Source organism: Musca domestica, unplaced genomic scaffold (genome assembly GCF_030504385.1).
Source record: "Musca domestica strain aabys unplaced genomic scaffold, Musca_domestica.polishedcontigs.V.1.1 14, whole genome shotgun sequence".
NCBI classification, from domain to species: Eukaryota; Metazoa; Arthropoda; class Insecta; order Diptera; family Muscidae; genus Musca; species Musca domestica.
This window is the reverse complement of record NW_026712192.1, coordinates 3,695,610-3,714,590: the sequence shown is the minus strand read 5'-3', so window position 1 is coordinate 3,714,590 and position 18,981 is coordinate 3,695,610. Positions and strand designations below refer to the sequence as shown.

The following is an 18,981-nucleotide window of genomic DNA, read 5'->3' as shown; positions in this document are numbered from 1 at the left end:
AGATGTTTACAAAAGTATTCACTATCAAGTGCAGTGTTGGTTCGGAATTTTTTTCCGAAGATGCTGCTGAAGGAATTACCGAAAAAAAATTATTTTTTTTTTTGCTATCCTGTTCAAAGAGATTCAGCCAAAAAATAAAACAAAAATCACACAACTAGATTTTCTTCCGAAAAACTTTGGACTAAATCAGAACGCTTCTCAATAACTGTTAATAAATTGAATATCACTTTTTATTCGTCATTCTTTCACAAATCTAGAACTTGGCAATGCAGGAATCAATGTTGGCATGGATGTTATCCAATTCAAGGACAGCAGATTCAGCAGCGGTGTGGGTGCAGGCATCGGCATCGTTAACAACAGCTGGGATACGTTCGTTGGTGCTTTCACGAATGGTTCTGATCGATTTGCGAGAGCTATTCAGATACAAAGTAGCCTTAACGGTCAAATTGGCATAGCAGGTCTTTTTCAAAATTTGATTCTTGTAGTTTTGGCACTTGCGATAGGTGGTGAGGACATCGTAGCCACCGAAGACCAATTGTTGGGTGGCAGCACTGATATCGCTCATAATTTCAGCGGAGGTCTTGGCAGCAACGACACCACAGACGTTCATTTCACGATGCATGGCATCAACGGTGGCGGCCACACGTTCATCTTCGGCGGCAACACATTCATCACTTTCGGCACGGAGGGCTTCAATACTCTCGACAGCTTCGTCAACTTGTTGCAAAGGATCCAAAACAATATCTTCGACGGCATGTTGCAAAGCTACAGCAGCCTCCTTGGCAATTTGACCCATTTCGTTGAGGACATCATCGACCATGCCTTCATAGTTGACTGGAGGTTGGGCAATGGTGCCGGCATTGACGGCTACCAAGCACAAGGCGAAAATTGCGAAAATAGCTTTCATTTTGGGGTTTAGTTAAATTGGAACTGTTTTCCCTTTGGCAAATGCTGGTAGTTTTTATACCAATTTCTCTATCAATCAAAATGGGGCGCACTTCTATTTCCGAGATAAGCAATTTACGTTTATCCGCATATTTTTGCGATTATCTTCAGTTGATAGCTAATCAATATTGAACCTTGAATGGATTTAAATTATTTGCAAGTGTTTCACCACTTTCACCACACTTCTGGTGTGCCTAGGCTAATCATGACCTTAAGTAACATAAAATTGGATTATAGCTGACTTTAAATATTATTATTTTATTTATTTATTTTTTTAAGGTAAATATAACACGGATTTAAAAAAATATATATTTTTTAAAGTCAGTTAAAATCGTGGATTTTTTAAAAATTATTTTTTAAGGTAAACAAAATAGTGGATTTAAAAAAAAATATTTTTATAATAGTGGATTTTTTAAAAATTAATGTTTAAGATCAGCTATAATCGTGAATTTAAGATTTACGATTTTGGCTTACTTTAAAAATTATTTTCTTTAAATCCGATTTTTTTTTTCAAAAATATCCAATGTTTTAGCTGACCCCAAAAATATTTTTTAAAACCTCCACGATAGAATCTAATCTTAACAAGTAAGCAAAGGCTACAGTCGAGCGGTGCCGACCGTTGAATACCCTACAACACTATTATAAGTGATACAGTTTATATAGACGAGATACTCGAAAGAATTCCACAAGATATTGTGACAAATAATAAAAGAAAACCATCAGGTTCCGTTCTCTAATTTTCGAATAATAGCAACTATAACTAATTTGCTCATTTCCAATTTATTGGTAGATGTTACACGTAAATGGTCTTCCTAGATCTGGAACCAATATTTCCCAAAGACCTATAATCTCTCAGAAGTGGCAAAAGATTAACATTTATTATTGGTTTTTGACTAAAACGCATCTATGTGAGATACAGACATTTGACTATATTCTTCAACGAAACCAGCCTTAACGGAATAGTCAGAAGTGCGTCTTTTCTGTATTTGTGAATTCCCCAAAAAGACACTGGAATGGATATTTTCGTATTTTGTCTACAAAAGTTGGCAAACTATTTCACACATTGAATATTTTTGGATGGCCATCCAAAACTATTTGGCTTTTGCAATGTCCGGTAACCTACATTCAAATGCGATCGGGCGATAATTACGACTTGCTGAAAAATTTGCAGTTTTTTTGTCCATTTCAACCCCTAAATATATGGCGATTATCTCCAAAAAAGAGTAGGCTTCTATTCTGACCCTCATCTTATCCCCATGCAAAATTTCATAAGGATCGGGCCATAAATGCGATCTGTATATGATATCCTGATATCCTAACTAGTTAGTTTTGTTAGCTGTAGAAATATTACCAAATGTTTAATTCAAAATGAAAATATGCCAAAAATATGACAAAATTGAAAAAATATGAGAAAATGTTACAAAATCAATATTTTCATCTTTAGAGAGATATTTTTATGCGATTTTTTTAGACGTTTTTTCTTTCCTGCCAAGAGGCCATTCTGAATTAATGAGAACTGTCGAAATCAGTTCAACCGTTCTCGACATATAAGAGATCTTTCAAGCATATCTTCTTTGATAGACATATATATCGTCATATTTTGCTATATATCCGATTTGTTGGATGTTAACATCAATGTAAAGGTCAGAAGTAACCTTGTCATGGCTTTCTGATTTCGCCGGGATTTAAAATATTCGCGGTTTAATGAAAAATTTTGATTTTTTTCAACACAAAAGATGTGGTCTATTTTACCCGCTAGATATTATCCGATGACCGTCAAAATTGGTAGGCTTCTTCCCCGCCCTAAACTCTATCTACATGCGAAATTTCGCGTCGATTGGTCTATAATTGCGATCTGTATAGCTACTGCAAAATCCGACATTTTTTCAGTATTTGGTCCATTTCAACCCCTAAACATTTGGCGATCATCTCCAAAAGAAATAGGGTTCTATTCTGATCCAAGCCCCACCTACATTCTAAATTTCGTGAAGATCGGGCCATAATTGCGACCTGTAGAGTGATTACAAATTAACATGGACAGACGGACAGACGGACGGATGGACATACATAGCTAGATCGACTCAGCTCGGCGAGCTAGGAAGATCCATATATACTTTCCTATGTGGGAAATCAATATTTCGAGGTGTTACATAATTTTTGGTCCAATCAAACTTATAATACCCCCAACACATAGTGTTGTAGGGTATAAATACGATTATAGCTGACTTTAAATATTATTATTTTATTTATTTATTTTTTAAGGTAAATATAACATGGATAAAAAAAATATTTTTTTTTTAAAGTCGGTTAAAATCGTGGAGTTTTTAAAAATTATTTTTTAAGATAAACATAATAGTGGATTTAAAAAAAATTATAATAGTGGATTTTTCAAAAATTAATGTTTAAGATCAACTATAATCGTGAATTTAAGATTTATTTTCTTTAAATCCGAAAAATTATTTTTTTCAAAAATATCCAATGTTATAGCTGACCCCAAAATTATTTTTTAAAACATCCACAATCGAATCTAATCTTATAAATTATTTTTTTTAATGATCTTAATTTTTTTTCAAAATTCCTAAAATACTACTGATACTCCTCGATAATATTTATCTTAAAAAAAGTTTTAAAAATCCACAATTATAGCTGACCCTATAAATCTTTTTTTAATCCACGATTATAATCTTAAAATCTTAAAAATTATTTGTTTTAATCTACCTTTATATCTGATCTTATTTTTTTTTTCAAAAATTCTAAAATACTGATCCAAAAATTTTATTTTTAAAACTCCTCGATTATATTTATCTTAAAATATAAGTTTAAAAAATCCCTAATTATAGCTGACCCTATAAATCATTTATTTTTTAATCCACGATTATGTTTACCTTAAAAAAATTAATTTTTTAAAAAATCCAAAATTATAGTTGACTTCCAAAATTAATTTTAAACAAGTAAGCAAAGGCTACAGTCGAGCGGGGCCGACCGTTTAATACCCTACAACACTATAATAAACGATACAGTTTATATAGGCCAGATACTTGAAAGTATTCCGCAAGATATTGTGACAAAGAATAAAAGAAAACCATCAGGTTTCGTTCTCTAATTTTCGAATAATAGCAACTTTAACTAATTTGCTCATTTCCAATTTATTGGTAGATGTTGCACGTAAATGGTCTTCCTAGATCTGGAAACAATATTTCCCAAAGACCTATAATCTCTCAGAAGTGGCAAAAGATTAATATTTATTATTGGTTTTTGACTGAACGAAATCAGCGTTAACGAAATAGTCAGAAGTGCGTCTTTCCTGTATTTGTGAATTCTCCAAAAAGTCACTGGAATGGACATTTTCGTATTTTGTCTACAAAAGTTGGCAAACTATTTCACACATTGAATATTTTTGGATGGCCATCCAAAACTGCTTGGCTTTTGTAATGTCCGGTAACTCCCATTCAAATGTGCGTGAGGATCGGGCGATAATTACGACCTGCAGACAATTTTGCAGTTTGTTTTTGTAGTTTTGGTCCATTTCAACCCCTAAATATATGGCGATTATCTCCAAAAAAGAGTAGGCTTCTATTCTGACCCTCATCTTAACTCCATGCAAAATCTCGTAAGGATCGAGCCATAAATGCGATCTGTATATGATATCCTGATATCCTAACTACTTAGTTTTGTTAGCTGTAGAAATATTACCAAATGTTTAATTCAAAATGAAAATATGCCAAAAAATATGACAAAATTGAAAAAATATGAGAAAATTTTACAAAATCCATATTTTCATCTTTAGAGAGATATTTTTATGCGATTTTTTTAGACGATTTTTCTTTCCTGCCAAGAGGCCATTCTGAATTAATGAGAACTGTCGAAATCAGTTCAGCCGTTCTCGACATATAAGAGATCTTTCAAGCATATCTTCTTTGATGGACATATATATCGCACATATTTTGCTATATATCCGTTTTGTTGGATGTTAACATCAATGTAAAGATCAGAAGTAACCTTGCCATGGCTTGGTGATTTCGCCGGGATTTAAAATATTCGCGGTTTAATAAAAAATTTTGAATTTTTTCAACACAAAAGATATGGTCTATTTTACCCGCTAAATATTATCCGATGACCACCCAAATTGGTAGGCTTCTTCCCCGCCCTAAACTCTATCTACATGCAAAATTCCGCGTCGATTGGTCTATAATTGCGACCTGTATAGCTACTGCAAAATCCGAATTTTTTTCAGTTTTTGGTCCATTTCGACCCCTAAATATTATGCTATCATCTCCAAAAGAAATAGGGTTCTATTCTGACCCTAGCCCCACCTCCATTCTAAATTTCGTGAAGATCGGGCCATAATTGCGACCTGTAGAGTGATTACAAATTAACATGGACAGACGGACAGACGGACAGACGGACGGACGGACATACATAGCTAGATCGACTCAACTCGGCGAGATAGGAAGATCCATATATACTTTCCTATGTGGGAAATCAATATTTCGAGGTGTTACATAATTTTTGGCCCAATCAAACTTATAATACCCCCAACACATAGTGTTGTAGGGTATAAAAATCTAAGAATATAACTGCTTTTCAGAATAAATTCTTAAAAAAATATTTTTTCCAAATCCACGATTTTATTTATCTTAAAAAATAAATAAAATTATAATATTTAAAGTTTACGATTTTATTTTGTATAGTTATTGTTGACCTTTGATCAATATATTTTATTCAGGTTTTTCGTTTGGCTCGAGGTCAGAATTTAAAAAAACAGACGAATTTTTTTTTATATATTAATTTATTTGTCCGATATTTCGACTATCTTCGATAGTCATCATCAGGGATTTGAATTGGATTTTAACTCTTCTGTATTTTAAGTTCTCTGATGCAGCTTTTCCATCCTTTCCTTTTTACTCGAATTTTCCGATTTTATTTACATTAAAAAATAATTGTCAAAAAATACACGATTATATCTGACCTTAAAAGTTGTTTAAAAAATAAACATTTTATTTATTTTAAAAAATAAGTTTAAAAAATACAAGATTATGGCTGACTTTAAAAATTGATTTTTCTTAATACATTCATTTCTTCATTTTCTGAAATTAAAAATTTATTTTGAAAAATCCACGATTATAGTTGACCTCAAATTTTTTTTAAATTCCATGAATATAGCTGAAATTAAAAAATATTTTTTATACCCTCCACCGTAATATGGAGTGTATATTAAGTTTGTCATTTCCTTTGTAACACCTCGAAATATATATTTTAGACCCCACAAAGTATATGTATATTCTTGTTGAGCATAAAATTCTATATCGATTTAGCGATGTCCGTCCGTCTCCCCGTCTATCCGTCTGTTCGTCTGTGGAAATCACTCTAGCTTCCGAACGAAATGAAGTAGGTTGATAAAATTTTACTCTAATGTGTATTATGTCTACAGGACTTTTGGTAATTAAAATAGGTGATGTAGGTCCACGTTTTGCTATATGCCCAATATAACGGTATCTCCAGATATTCGCTATTTGGATGATTTTGGCGACATTAATCACCGGAATTGTTTCAAATTTGGTATTTGAAGTTCGAAATGAATACTACAGCCTACGACAGAAAATTGTCTGTGCAGGTCTAAGTCTTCGTATAGCCCCCACATAACGATACCTCCCGATATTCGGTATTTTGATGATTTTAGCGATAATATTTACCGGAATTGTTCTAAATTTGGTAATTGAAGTTCGTAATGGATACTTCAGCCTATAACAGTAAATTGTCTGTACGAGTTCACTTCTTCATATAGCCTCCATATAAGGGTACCTGCCGATATTCCGTATTTTCATGATTTTAGCGGCATTATTCACCGGAATTGTTTCAAATTTGGTATTTGAAGTTCGTAACGAATACTACAGCCTATGACAGAAAATTGTGTGTGCAAGTCCACTACTTCGTATAGCCCCCATATAACGATACCTCCCAATATTCGGTACTCTGATGATTTTAGCGATATTATTTACCGGAATTGTTCCAAATTTGGTAATTGAAGTTCGTAATGGATACTTCAGCCTATAACAGTAAATTGTCTGTACGAGTTCACTTCTTCATATAGCCTCCATATAAGGGTACCTGCCGATATTCCGTATTTTCATGATTTTAGCGGCATTATTCACCGGAATTGTTTCAAATTTGGTATTTGAAGTTCGTAACAAATACTACAGCCTATGACAGAAAATTATCTGTGCAGTGCACGTCTTCCTGTAGCCCCCATATAACGATACCTCCCGATATTCGGTATTTTGAATATTTTAGCTACATTTCTCACCGATTTCTATTGTAATGGTTTATGACAAAAGTTGCCTATGCAGGTCCATGTCGTCGTATAGACCCTAATATAACGGCTACATTCGATATTTTTCAAATTTTAAAAGGGCTTTTTAAAGGATTTTTTTTTTTTTTGAAAATTGTCAAAATCGTTCCAAATGGTGGAGGGTATTCAAAGATCGTCCCGGCCGAAATTAAAGCTTTTTTATACCCTCCACCTTGGAAAGGAGGGTATATTAACTTTGTCATTCCGTTTGTAAACTCCTTAAATATTCGTCTTAGACCCCATAAAGTATATATATATTCATAATCAGCATAAAATTCTAAGTCGATTTAACGATGTCCGTCTGTCTGTTGAAATCACGATACAGCCCACATTATTTGACGTAGAGCGCCAAAATTTAGCAGAGTTATTGTGTCTAGGATGGTTGGTATTGAAAATGAGATATATCGGTCCACGTTCTGGTATAGTCCCCAAATAACGGTACCTCCCGATATTCGGTATTTTGATGACGTATGCCACATTTTTTCACGGATTTGTCTGGAAATTGGAATTTGTAGGTCATAATGGGTCCTAGTTCGTGTGGTGAAACATTGTAAGTATAGGTCCACGTTTTGGTATAGCCCCCATATAATGGTACCTCCCGATATTCGGTATTTTTGTTTTGTTTGCCACATTTTTTCACGGATTTGCCTAAAAATTGGTATTTGTGGGTCATAATGGTTTCCAGCTTCGGTGGCGAAACATTGCATGTATGGGTCCACGTTTTGGTATAGCCCCCATATAACGGTACCTCCTGTTTGGCCCGGCCGAACTTAATGTTTTTTTACTTGTTTTCTTGTTATTATTGTTCTTCTTAATTCCTGATTATTTCTTTAATTGTCCTTCAAAAGTATTCATTAGAAATGTAGGATTATACGACCAAAGTGGTATCCAAAATCTTCTGTTATGCCTTAGTAGTCCTTGAAAACTATTTTTTTAAGATATTCTTTCAAAATCAGCTGTCATAGCTCTCATGGATCTCCATAACTTATTTCTTATAAATTTCCCCAAAAAAATATATAAAAACATCTTTAACAAGTAATCTCAGCTGTTTCGTAAATTTTTGGCCCATTCACCCCTAAGAAATGCCGGTGAAAACACGAAAATTCAAAACATTGATTAAATGCCATTAATCTATTACTCGATTATAATCGCTACAAGAATCTAAATGCGTTTATGACAAAAGAATGCAAGTGTTAATCTTGGATACCCTAACATTCTGACGTCAAATTGGGAATTTCGCTAAAAATAATAACAATCGAACCCATTTCGATTCTTCCTATAAAAGCTACCCCAATTTCCAAATGTCCATTAGTTTGAAAGTAACAAAGAAACAAATTAAAATGAAAGCTATTTTCGCAATTTTCGCCTTGTGCTTGGTGGCCGTCCACGCCGGCACCATTGCCCAGCCCCCAGTCAACTATGAAGGCATGGTCGATGATGTCCTCAACGAAATGGGTCAAATTGCCAAGGAGGCTGCCGTAGCATTGCAACATGCCGTCGAAGATATCGTTTTGGATCCTTTGCAACAAGTTGATGAGGCTGTCGAAAGTATTGAAGCCCTCCGTGCCGAAAGTGATGAATGTGTTGCCGCCGAAGATGAACGTGTCGCCGCCACCGTTGATGCCATGCACCGTGAAATGAATGTCTGTGGTGTCGTTGCTGCCAAGACTTCGGCTGAAATTATGAGCGATATCAGTGCTGCCACCCAACAATTGGTCTTCGGTGGCTACGATGTCCTCACCACCTATCGCAAGTGTCAAAACTACAAGAATCAAATTTTGAAGAAGACCTGCTATGCCAATTTGACCGTTAAGGCTACTTTGTATCTGAATAGCTCACGCAAATCGATCAGAACCATTCGTGAAAGCACCAACGAACGTATTCCAGCTGTTGTTCATGATGCCGATGCCTGCACCCACACCGCTGCTGAGACGGCTGTCCTTGAATTGGATAACATCCATGCCACCATTGGCGATTGCATTGCAAAGCATTAATTTTGTGAAATGAAATGAACATTTTCTCTTGGAAATGTTAAATAAATATGCATTTATTGAAAAAATATGAACGAATTTTAGTGAGAATTGCGGAGGTCCAACCATATTCTCAAGCTCAATAAGTCATTTTTTGTATAAACAGCCAGAAAATTTGTATATTCATTAAAACCCTTAATCTTTTATGGCCCCTCAAGTCCTTTAATCGAAATTTGCACTAGAAGTGGGGGAACTCACGCCAGGACACACACATATACATTTTTGGTCATTATTTTGCAATGATAGAATCTTTTACGCCTAAACTGAATTATAACACCCACCCATGTAGTAGGGTAGGGCATAAATATTGTGATAAAATCCACAATTTTGAATTTCAAAGACTTTTAAATTTATTACAAATCCAACGTTTTAATCAAAAGAATATTTTCTTTGTTCACGGATAAGTCTTCAGAAGACCTTAAAAGCCACCCAAGAATATAGGTATTAAAATCGATTTATCTTCAAAATCTATTTACTTAAATTGAATCCTCCCATTTAGATGCCTTAATATGGCTTCAGTAAACTATTTTTTTTTTTTATAATTCAGAGATGTTACTTAGAATTCTGTAAAAACTGCTATTATAAAATCCAAGGATATGTCTTCAAAAGAATCTGAAAAAAATTTGGTATATATTCATGGCCCCCTAAACTCTTTTTTGAAAATCCTCCAATATAACATCAGAATTCCTTCAAAGTTCTTGTTATATCGCAGTATTTAAAAAAATCGACCCACTTCATCAATTAAAACCAGTAAAGAAAGTCTTAAAGTCGGGCGAGCCGACTTTATGATACCCTACACCACTTTGCTAATTTAGAAGAGCTCCGCATAACAATTAAAAGTTTTTATAGGAGAATTCAATCATACACGCTATGATTATAATTATAATTCAAAGTTCAAAAGACTAAATATGCCGAAGCATTTGTATCTTTTAAATTCGGACTTGTATTGCCCATTTGGTGCACAATTAATTTGAAATCGGATAAAGATATATATGGGAGCTATATCCAAATCTGAACCGATCTCCATAAAATTTGGCAAAGATATTTCTGAGCTGTATTTGATATATTTACATAAATATCGTTGTTACGGTGTGCATATTACGGCTGTAGGTAAAAAATATAACAAATCGGATGAACAATATATATGGGAGCTATAGCTATATCTGAACCGATCTTCACCAAATTTTGCATACTACCTTCTAGATCAATTCGGTGGTATGTGCAAAATTCCATACTATTCGGGCTTATATTACACGTTTGGTGCACAATATAAGGTAAATCGGACGAAGATATATATGGGAGCTATATCTAAATTTTGAGCGATTATCTCCAATTTCAATAGGGTTCGTCCTTGGGCCAAACAAATGATTTGTGCAAAATTTCTTCTGGATAAGGCAATAAATGCGAACTGTACTTTGTTTACAAAAATACATGGACAGGCGGACGACGGACATGCATAAATCGACTCAGAATGTGATTCTATGCAGATCATCAAAAGGAACTATGGGTCTATCTCGTTTCCTTTTGCCTGTTACAAACAAATGCACAAAGATATAATACCCTGACCACCTTGTGGTGTAGGGTATAAAAATGGTCAAAAATTTGGATATTTATAACTCTGTGAAATAAGCAGGCGATTATCTTCATATTTCACACATATAACCATTTGTACCAACACAAGATCCGGCCTAAAGGTGGATTAAATCAGACTACTCCTTCTGGTACCACCCCCACAAAATGTTAACATTTTGATAACCTATCTTCTTCTTCTGGTACATCCATACATACTACAGGGACGCCTGAAAGTAACATGGGCTATATAAATCATTTAAATTCCGCCTGGAACTGAAGATATAGGATCAGAATCGAAGGTACCTACACGAAATTCTGTTTTTGAAAGGAAATTTAGAATGTGAAATGGAAATCAGCACAAAAATAATTTTGCTTATTGATATTGAAATCGGTTCAGATTTCTATCCCATATATGCAGGGTGAGATAAAAAAAACTGCAACAAAGTCCCTATGGCCTGCGTTATTTTGGCCCATTCCCAGCGAAGCGCTTGCTTGACGTGATCGACACTTTGGTATTTTTTAGTGCGAACCTTGCTTTCCTTAACTTCGGGCTACGCTACCAGTATCACGGTAACGAGCGATGGTACGAGACACAAAAGAGTTATTCACTGTCACTGGAATAATTTTAACAGCTGTCGGACGAGTGGCTTAGAAATGACAGCAGTCTAAAGTTGGTTGCAGTTTTTTCATCTCACCCTGTATATTCGCATATTTCATATATGTATTTTCGACCGATTTCACATATTTGATGCACCAAACACGATATATATGTTCGATTCCAATAAAATGCGGAATGAGTGGCGGAATTTGATCAGAAAATAAGTTTGCCAAATTATATTGAAATCGCTTCAAATTTCGAATAGCTTCCAAATATATTTTCGGCCGATTTCGTATATTTGATGCGCCAAACACTCTACATATCTCTAATTTTAATAAAACTTGGAAGGTGTAACGAAAATTTGGTACCAAAAATAATTTGAATTCAGTACAGATTTGGATATAGCTCCCATATATATTTGCGGCCGATTTCAATGAAATTTGGCATATGTGGCGGAACTACGAATAAATTTTGTCAAATCATATTGAATCGATTTTCTTATGGTTAGCTAAACCGGGCAAGTTCACACGTTGGCTGATGGACCGATTTCTTTGTTTACGCTCCTAAAGGGAAAAACAAATAAAAGCAGCTGAGTGCCAAACTTTTAATACCCTCCATCATTTTAAAGGATCTTGAAAAATTTCCAAACAATACCGTCGAAAAATACCGCCTAAATGAAAACTGTTATATGGGGGCTACGAAGACGTTCAAAATTATTTGTTTTTTGTCATATGCTGTAGTACCCATTACGAACTTTAAATACGAAATTCGAAGTAATTCCAGTGAGTAATGCCGCTAATATCATTAAAATACCAATTAAAGGGACGTACCATTATAGGGAACCTATACGAAGACCTGGACCTGCATAGACAATTTTCCGTCATAGATTGTAGTACCTATTACGAACTTTAAATACGAAATTTGAAGAAATTCCAGTCCCTAAAATCTTTAAAATACTGAATATTGGGGGAGAGTATCCTTATATGATTGCTATACGAAGACGTGAATCAGTATGCGCAATATTTTGTCATAGGCTTTAGTACCCGTTACGTACTTTAAGTACGGAATTTGAAACTATTCCGGTAAAAAATGTCCCTAAAATCATCAAAATACCGAATATCGGGGGGTACCGTTGTATGGGAGATATACGATAGCGTAGACCTACTCTAGCGGACAAAGTACTCAGAAATAACTCATTGTGTGGATTTTTCAGACAATTCCATTGAAAAATGTCGTTAAAATCATCAAAATACCGAGTATTGGGGGGTACCGTTGTAGCAATTCTACTGAAGGGAGTAAAGTACTCAGAAGTAACACCTTGTGTAGATTTTCAGACAATTCCATTGAAAAATTTGGCAACAATTTTAAGAGCACCGAATATTGGGAGGAATCATTATATGGGGGACATACGATATTTTCGACCTATGTAAACAATTCTCTTTCCGGAGGTAAAGTACCTAGAAGAAACTCCTTGTGAGGATTTTTCCGAAAATTCCATTGAAAAATGTGGCTAAAATCATCAAAATACCGAATATCGGGGGGGACGGGGTACTGGTATATGGGACCTATATTGACAATTTTCTTCCAGGGGGTAAAGTATGTAGAAGGAACTCCTTGTGTGGATTTTCAGACAATTCCATTAAAAATGTTGGCTAAAATCATCAAAATACCGAATATTGGGGTGTCCCATTATATGGGGGCTATGCGATATTGTGGACCGATATGGTCCATTTTTTAAGCTGAGCTGCCTGGAGAAAAATCTGTGCAAAATTTTAATTTCCTATCTTAATTCGTTTTGACTGTAGCGTGATTACAACAGACGGATGGACAGACTGGGCTAAATCGTCTTAGAATTTTACGCTGATCAAGAATATATATACTTTGTTGGGTCTAAAATGATTATTTCGATGAGTTACAAACGGAATGACGACCTTTATACGCCCTCCATACTAAGTATGGTGGAGGATAACAAAAAATCCACAGTGATGATTTCGAAAGTACTCAGATAACTGTCTTGGACGACATGCCCTTAATAAAGCAATGGGTTGGTAACCCTATTCATGATAAGTATTTCTGCCGGGCGATAAAAAACAAATACCTGTGGCCAGGTGGTAGACGATACCAGACACAATTATCTATTGCCGCATATTATTTGGGAAACTTATTAAAATAATTCACAATTAATTTGTTGCTTCAAAATTGCTTTTCAATTATCAGCTACTTGATTTTTTTTTTTCAACAAAATTAAATCGAAATATTTCTAGTAAATTCTTTGTTTAAAATATCTCTATCCGATAACAAGGACTAAGACACATGCACGCCTATATTTTTATATAGGCGTTAAGAAAATCCTCCATATATTTTCTGCTTAATATTCAATGCGCTAATAAAGTGTCACTTATTGTTCAATTAATATAAATTGTTAACTGTCAAATATTATTAATTATTCTTTTAGCTGCTACCACCACCAAAAAAATTCTTTAACAAAAAACTTAATATAGCCTATATTGGATCGACAAAGACAATCAGTCACCGTTTAAAAGTTTACATTCTATGACCATTTCAGAACGGTACTCTCACTGATATCACTTATCGACCGGGCATCTATTTTTACTCAATGGCCAGCCAGTAAGTCAGTCAGTCAGTTAATTCACCAACCATTGATGGCTATTAATTGTTTTTTATGACCCCTCATTCGTTTTGTTTTAGAAAACAAACAGAGATTGTAAATCATGGCACGATTGGGTAAGTGGTTCTATGCTGGCGTGCAAAATGCAAAATAAACAAATGATAATAAGTCCACTAACAATGAGTGGTGGAAAATATTTCTAATGTTTATATTTATTTACTACTGGCTTTTTTTGGAAAGCGTTGTCAATATTGTAAATACGAAATTGAACTACTTAATAATATGTAGGCTTAATATTTATGGCAAAGTAATAAATTGAAATTTTGATTTGGCGTTACACAAGTTGTGCAAGATAAATGATAAAATAAATGCTGAAATAATTTTTCATCCAATCATCAGTAATATATCACAATCGAGACCGTAAAAAAATATTTCTTAAAAAATTAAAAACTACTCAAAAAATATCCTCATCGGATTCACGATTATGGCTCCAAAAATCCTTAAAAACAAGTTCAACTATATATACACCAAGTAAAAAAGCAACTAAGTTCCTAAGGGCCGAACTTTTTATACCCTCCACTATTTGGAAGGAAGTGGAAAATTTTCAAAAAAAATGCGATCAAACTACTACTTAATTGAAAACCGTTATATTGGAACTATACGAAGACGTGAATGAAATTTTTTGCCATATGCTGTAGTACCCATTACGAACTTCAAATAGGAAAATTGAAACAGTTCCACTGAATAATGGCGCTAAAATTATTAAAATATCGAATATCGGGAGGTACATGTATATGGGGGATATACGAAAACGTGAACCTTCTTACGAAATTTTTTGTCATAGGCTGTAGTACTCATTGCGAACTTTAAATATGGAATTTGTTACAATATCGGTGAATAATGTCGCAAAAATCATGAAAATACCAAGTATCGGGAGCTACCGTCCTATGGGACCTATACGAAGACGTGGCAAAGGCATTTTTTCGCCATAGGTTGTAGTACTCATTAAGAATTTCCAATATGAAATTTGAAACGATTCCGGTGAATAATGCTGCTGAAATTATCAAAATATCGACTATCGGAACGTACCGTTATATGGGAACTATACGAAGACGTTGACCGACATGATCGATTTACGAACTTAACCTGTCTATTGGTTACTATGAATGCATGCAAAGTGTTAACCTTCTATCACAATTCGTTCGAAAGATAGCGTGACAGCAACAGACGGACAGGCAGACGGACTGACACCGCGAGATCGTCTTAAAATTTTTCACTGATCCAGAATATATATACTTTGTAGGGTTTATTATGAATATTTCGAGGAGTTACTAACGGAATGACCAAGTTAATATACCCTCCATAGAATGGTGGAGGGTATAAAAGAGTAGTGAAATAACTGACCGACTGATCTGAGGATCAACGCCCAGACGAAACGACTAAAGCTTAAATTTTGGGGACTGGTCTTGGTCTACATCTCTCCTGATTAAACACCAGTTGTTATCCAAAATAAGTACTTTTCGTATAATTTTAGTACGCATTTTCAAAAACGTTTCACATTTCAATGCTAGACACGAACAGTTATCGCAATATAAAATTTCACAGTTTCACCCAATACCAAATTTAGTGGAATTTTGTACTTTTCGAACAATTATAGTATGCATTTGCAAAAGGACCATCAGATTCTAGATACCAACTGAGACCTCCCCAAAAAATTTTAGAATTGTATCTCTATCACTTCAACTAAGACAAAATTCATGGTACTTTTTAGTTTTTTTTTTTTCGTACAATTATATACACACTTCTAAAACCACCTTAATATCTTAACCACAGGCACCGACAGTGACATCTACATCAAAATTCAGGATTTCCGGATTTCAGCTCACATCTTTCACATAATACCAAATTTATATTATTTAGTGCAAATCCAAAACCTCCTTTTTTCAATCCCAAAGGCTGAAGATTGAATCTTGAGGATTAGTCTTGGAACGTAGGTGTGTGATAAGGCTGGAAATTCTTACCAAAAGGTTACGAAAAGTATTAAAGTGTACTAAAAATGCAATATTGTGTATTGGACAAATGGAATGAGCTAGAATTTGGAATGAGAGTCACTGATGGAATGCTAGATAGATGTACCATAGGACATTTGTAAATTTCAAATTTTAGGTTACGAAAAGTTCTAAAATAGTAATAAACTTCTTAAATGGTACCATTTGGTACTAAAAACTTGAAATTTGGTATGAGAATCAAGGCTGAAAAGTAAGTTTGATATATGAATATGAAGGTGGTTCCGGAAATGTGTACTAAGTGTACGAACTGTACTTAATAGTACTAAATTTGGAACAATTTAGTTTAGGGTGAACGGATGAAAGTGGAATTTTGAAATTCGTTGGTAGCAGGTTTTAATAAAGAATTGGTTCTGGGAATGTGTACTACAAGTGCACTAAAAGTACTAAATAGTACTATTTTTGGTACAATTTGATTTTGAGTGGCAGATGTCTGAAATTTTGTATTAGATTCGCTGTTCATGTGTAGCCTTGACATATGGATGTGGTTTTGGAAGTGTGTATTATAATTGTACAAAGAGTCCTAATTGGTACTAAATTTGGTCTTGGTAGAAGGGATAGATAGATGTCACCATAAGTGTCTGTGGTTAAGATAGGAAAGTGGTTTTAGAAATGTGTTTTATAATTGTACGATTTGTTATTGGGTGAAGGGATTGAGCTGGAATCTTCAAATATGATGTTGAGGTCTTTTTTGGTGTCTGTGTTAAAATATGGAGGTGGTTGATTTTGGAAATGTGTACTATATTAGTTCGAAAAGTACTAAATGGTACTAAATTTGTAATTGAGTGAAGGGATAGAGCTGAAATCTCAAAATGTGATATATATGTCACTGTTGGTGCCTTTAATGAAGATATGGAGGAGCTTTTGAAAATGTGTACTACAGGGTGAGATGAAAAAACTGCAACCAACTTCAGACTGCTGCCATTTCTAAGCCACTCGTCCGACAGGTGTTGAAATTATTCCAGTGACAGCTCATTATATTGTTTACAAGCGTCCAAAAGCATTTTGGTGTGAATAGTCCAAAAAAAAGTTATTCGTAATGGAATTCGAAGGTGATAGGTGATTTCTTTATATTTCGCTGGAAAACCACACGTGGCTATCGTTAGAGCACTCCAGCATTTAAATGTGAATAAATATTTTGTGTCTCGTACCATCGCTCGTTATTGTGATACTGGTAGCGTAGCCCGACGTAAGAAGCAGAAAATGTTTGAAAAGTAAAGAAGCGACTTGATCGATGCCCGCGTCGCAGTGGCCAAAAAATGGCTCGTGAGCTGAACATATCGCAATATTCCATTTGGCAAATATTGAAAAATGAGCTCGGGGTAAGAACTTACATAGCCGAATATTAACGCGAATTTTTTCTGGAGGTTGTATTAAAGTCTTGAGCACACAAACATTTTGGCCGCAGACCTTGGACATTGCAACAGTACTCAGAATCATCGCAAGAATGGTTACAAACTGAGGTTCCTCGCTTCAATTCCAACGCACAATGACCACCAAAATCTCCGGATTCCAATTCGTTGGACTATTGTGTCTGGAGTATTTTGGAAAGCAATGTTGGCACTAAAAAAATACCAAAGTGTCGATCACCTCAAGCAAGCGCTTCCCCGGGAATGGGCCAAAATACCGCAGAGCAACATGCGGGCAGCGTGTGACGGTTTCATTGGCCGTTTGAAACCCATAATTCGTGCCAAAGGTGGCCGATTCGAACAAATCTAAACTTTTTCTAAAATTTGATGCTATTTCCGAAATTTTTTTGCTTTCATTCAATAACAATTAAAAAAGATGAATATGTAAAAATTATGCCACTTGACTTTTTTGCAGTTTTTTTTATTTCACCCTGTATATGTATAGAAAAAGCTAGAAGCTTTGCACAATCAAAAATTTTCTCTCACATTAGATCTCTCAGATTGTATCTAGCCGGACATTCAATTTTATTGTACTTTTCCATTCTATGAACAAATTTGAAATATTTTTTTTCCAACAATCAATCGATCAAACTTATTATTAAATTCATAACTATTTCTTCATTATAGCAAAACTGCTAGTTTTTTTTTCACAAAAAAATATACTTTTCAATCCTATTCACCCAAAACAACAACCTTGATTTAAAAAACCCATAATCAAAGAAAATATTTGATAATTACTGGAGTATGACCCCAAGTCGAGTATTCGATGTAATGGGTGTTGTGTCGATATCAACACTTACTTCAGATACATAAATCAAGGCTTACAGTGGCTGTCATTGGTTTAGAACGACTTCAAATTCTCCTACAAATTACAACAAAAATAACATATGGTAGTGTAGACTTCCTCTTTCACAGAAAAATACTATAAAATCTGTTGAAAAAAATCAGTTTTGGAAAAACTCAAAAATTTAACATTTTAGAAAGACCAATATTAAAAATGTATATATATATATATATATATATATATATATATATATATATATATATATATATATATATATATATTTTTTTTTTTTTTTTTTTTTTTTTTTTTTTTTTTTGGAGAATAAAAACCTGTAAAAAAAAGTCCAAAAGTCGGGTGGGGCTGACTTTATGATACCCTACACCACTTTGCCAATTTAGTAGAGCCCCACATAACAATTTAAAGTTTTTATGGGAGAATTCAATCATACACGCTATGATTATAATTGTAATTTAAAGCTCAAAGGACTAAATATGCCGAAGTATTTGTATCTTTTAAATTCGGACTTGTATTGCCCATTTGGTGCAAAATTAATTTGAAATCAGATAAAGATAAATCTGAACCGATCTCAATGAAATTTG

The 18,981-nt window shown here is 34.3% G+C and overlaps 2 protein-coding genes across 2 annotated transcripts; one reads left to right on the top strand and one right to left on the bottom strand.

Moving 5' to 3' along the window:
- Positions 1 to 202: 202 nt before the first annotated feature.
- LOC101894156 (uncharacterized) lies at positions 203 to 940 on the bottom strand. Its single transcript, XM_005182192.3, has one exon. The coding sequence runs from the start codon at positions 905 to 907 to the stop codon at positions 254 to 256; it is 654 nt and encodes a 217-aa protein (XP_005182249.1). The 5' UTR covers positions 908 to 940; the 3' UTR covers positions 203 to 253.
- Positions 941 to 8,602: 7,662 nt separating this feature from the next.
- Positions 8,603 to 9,353, top strand: LOC101894977 (uncharacterized). Its single transcript, XM_005182197.4, has one exon. The coding sequence runs from the start codon at positions 8,635 to 8,637 to the stop codon at positions 9,286 to 9,288; it is 654 nt and encodes a 217-aa protein (XP_005182254.1). The 5' UTR covers positions 8,603 to 8,634; the 3' UTR covers positions 9,289 to 9,353.
- Positions 9,354 to 18,981: the final 9,628 nt, after the last annotated feature.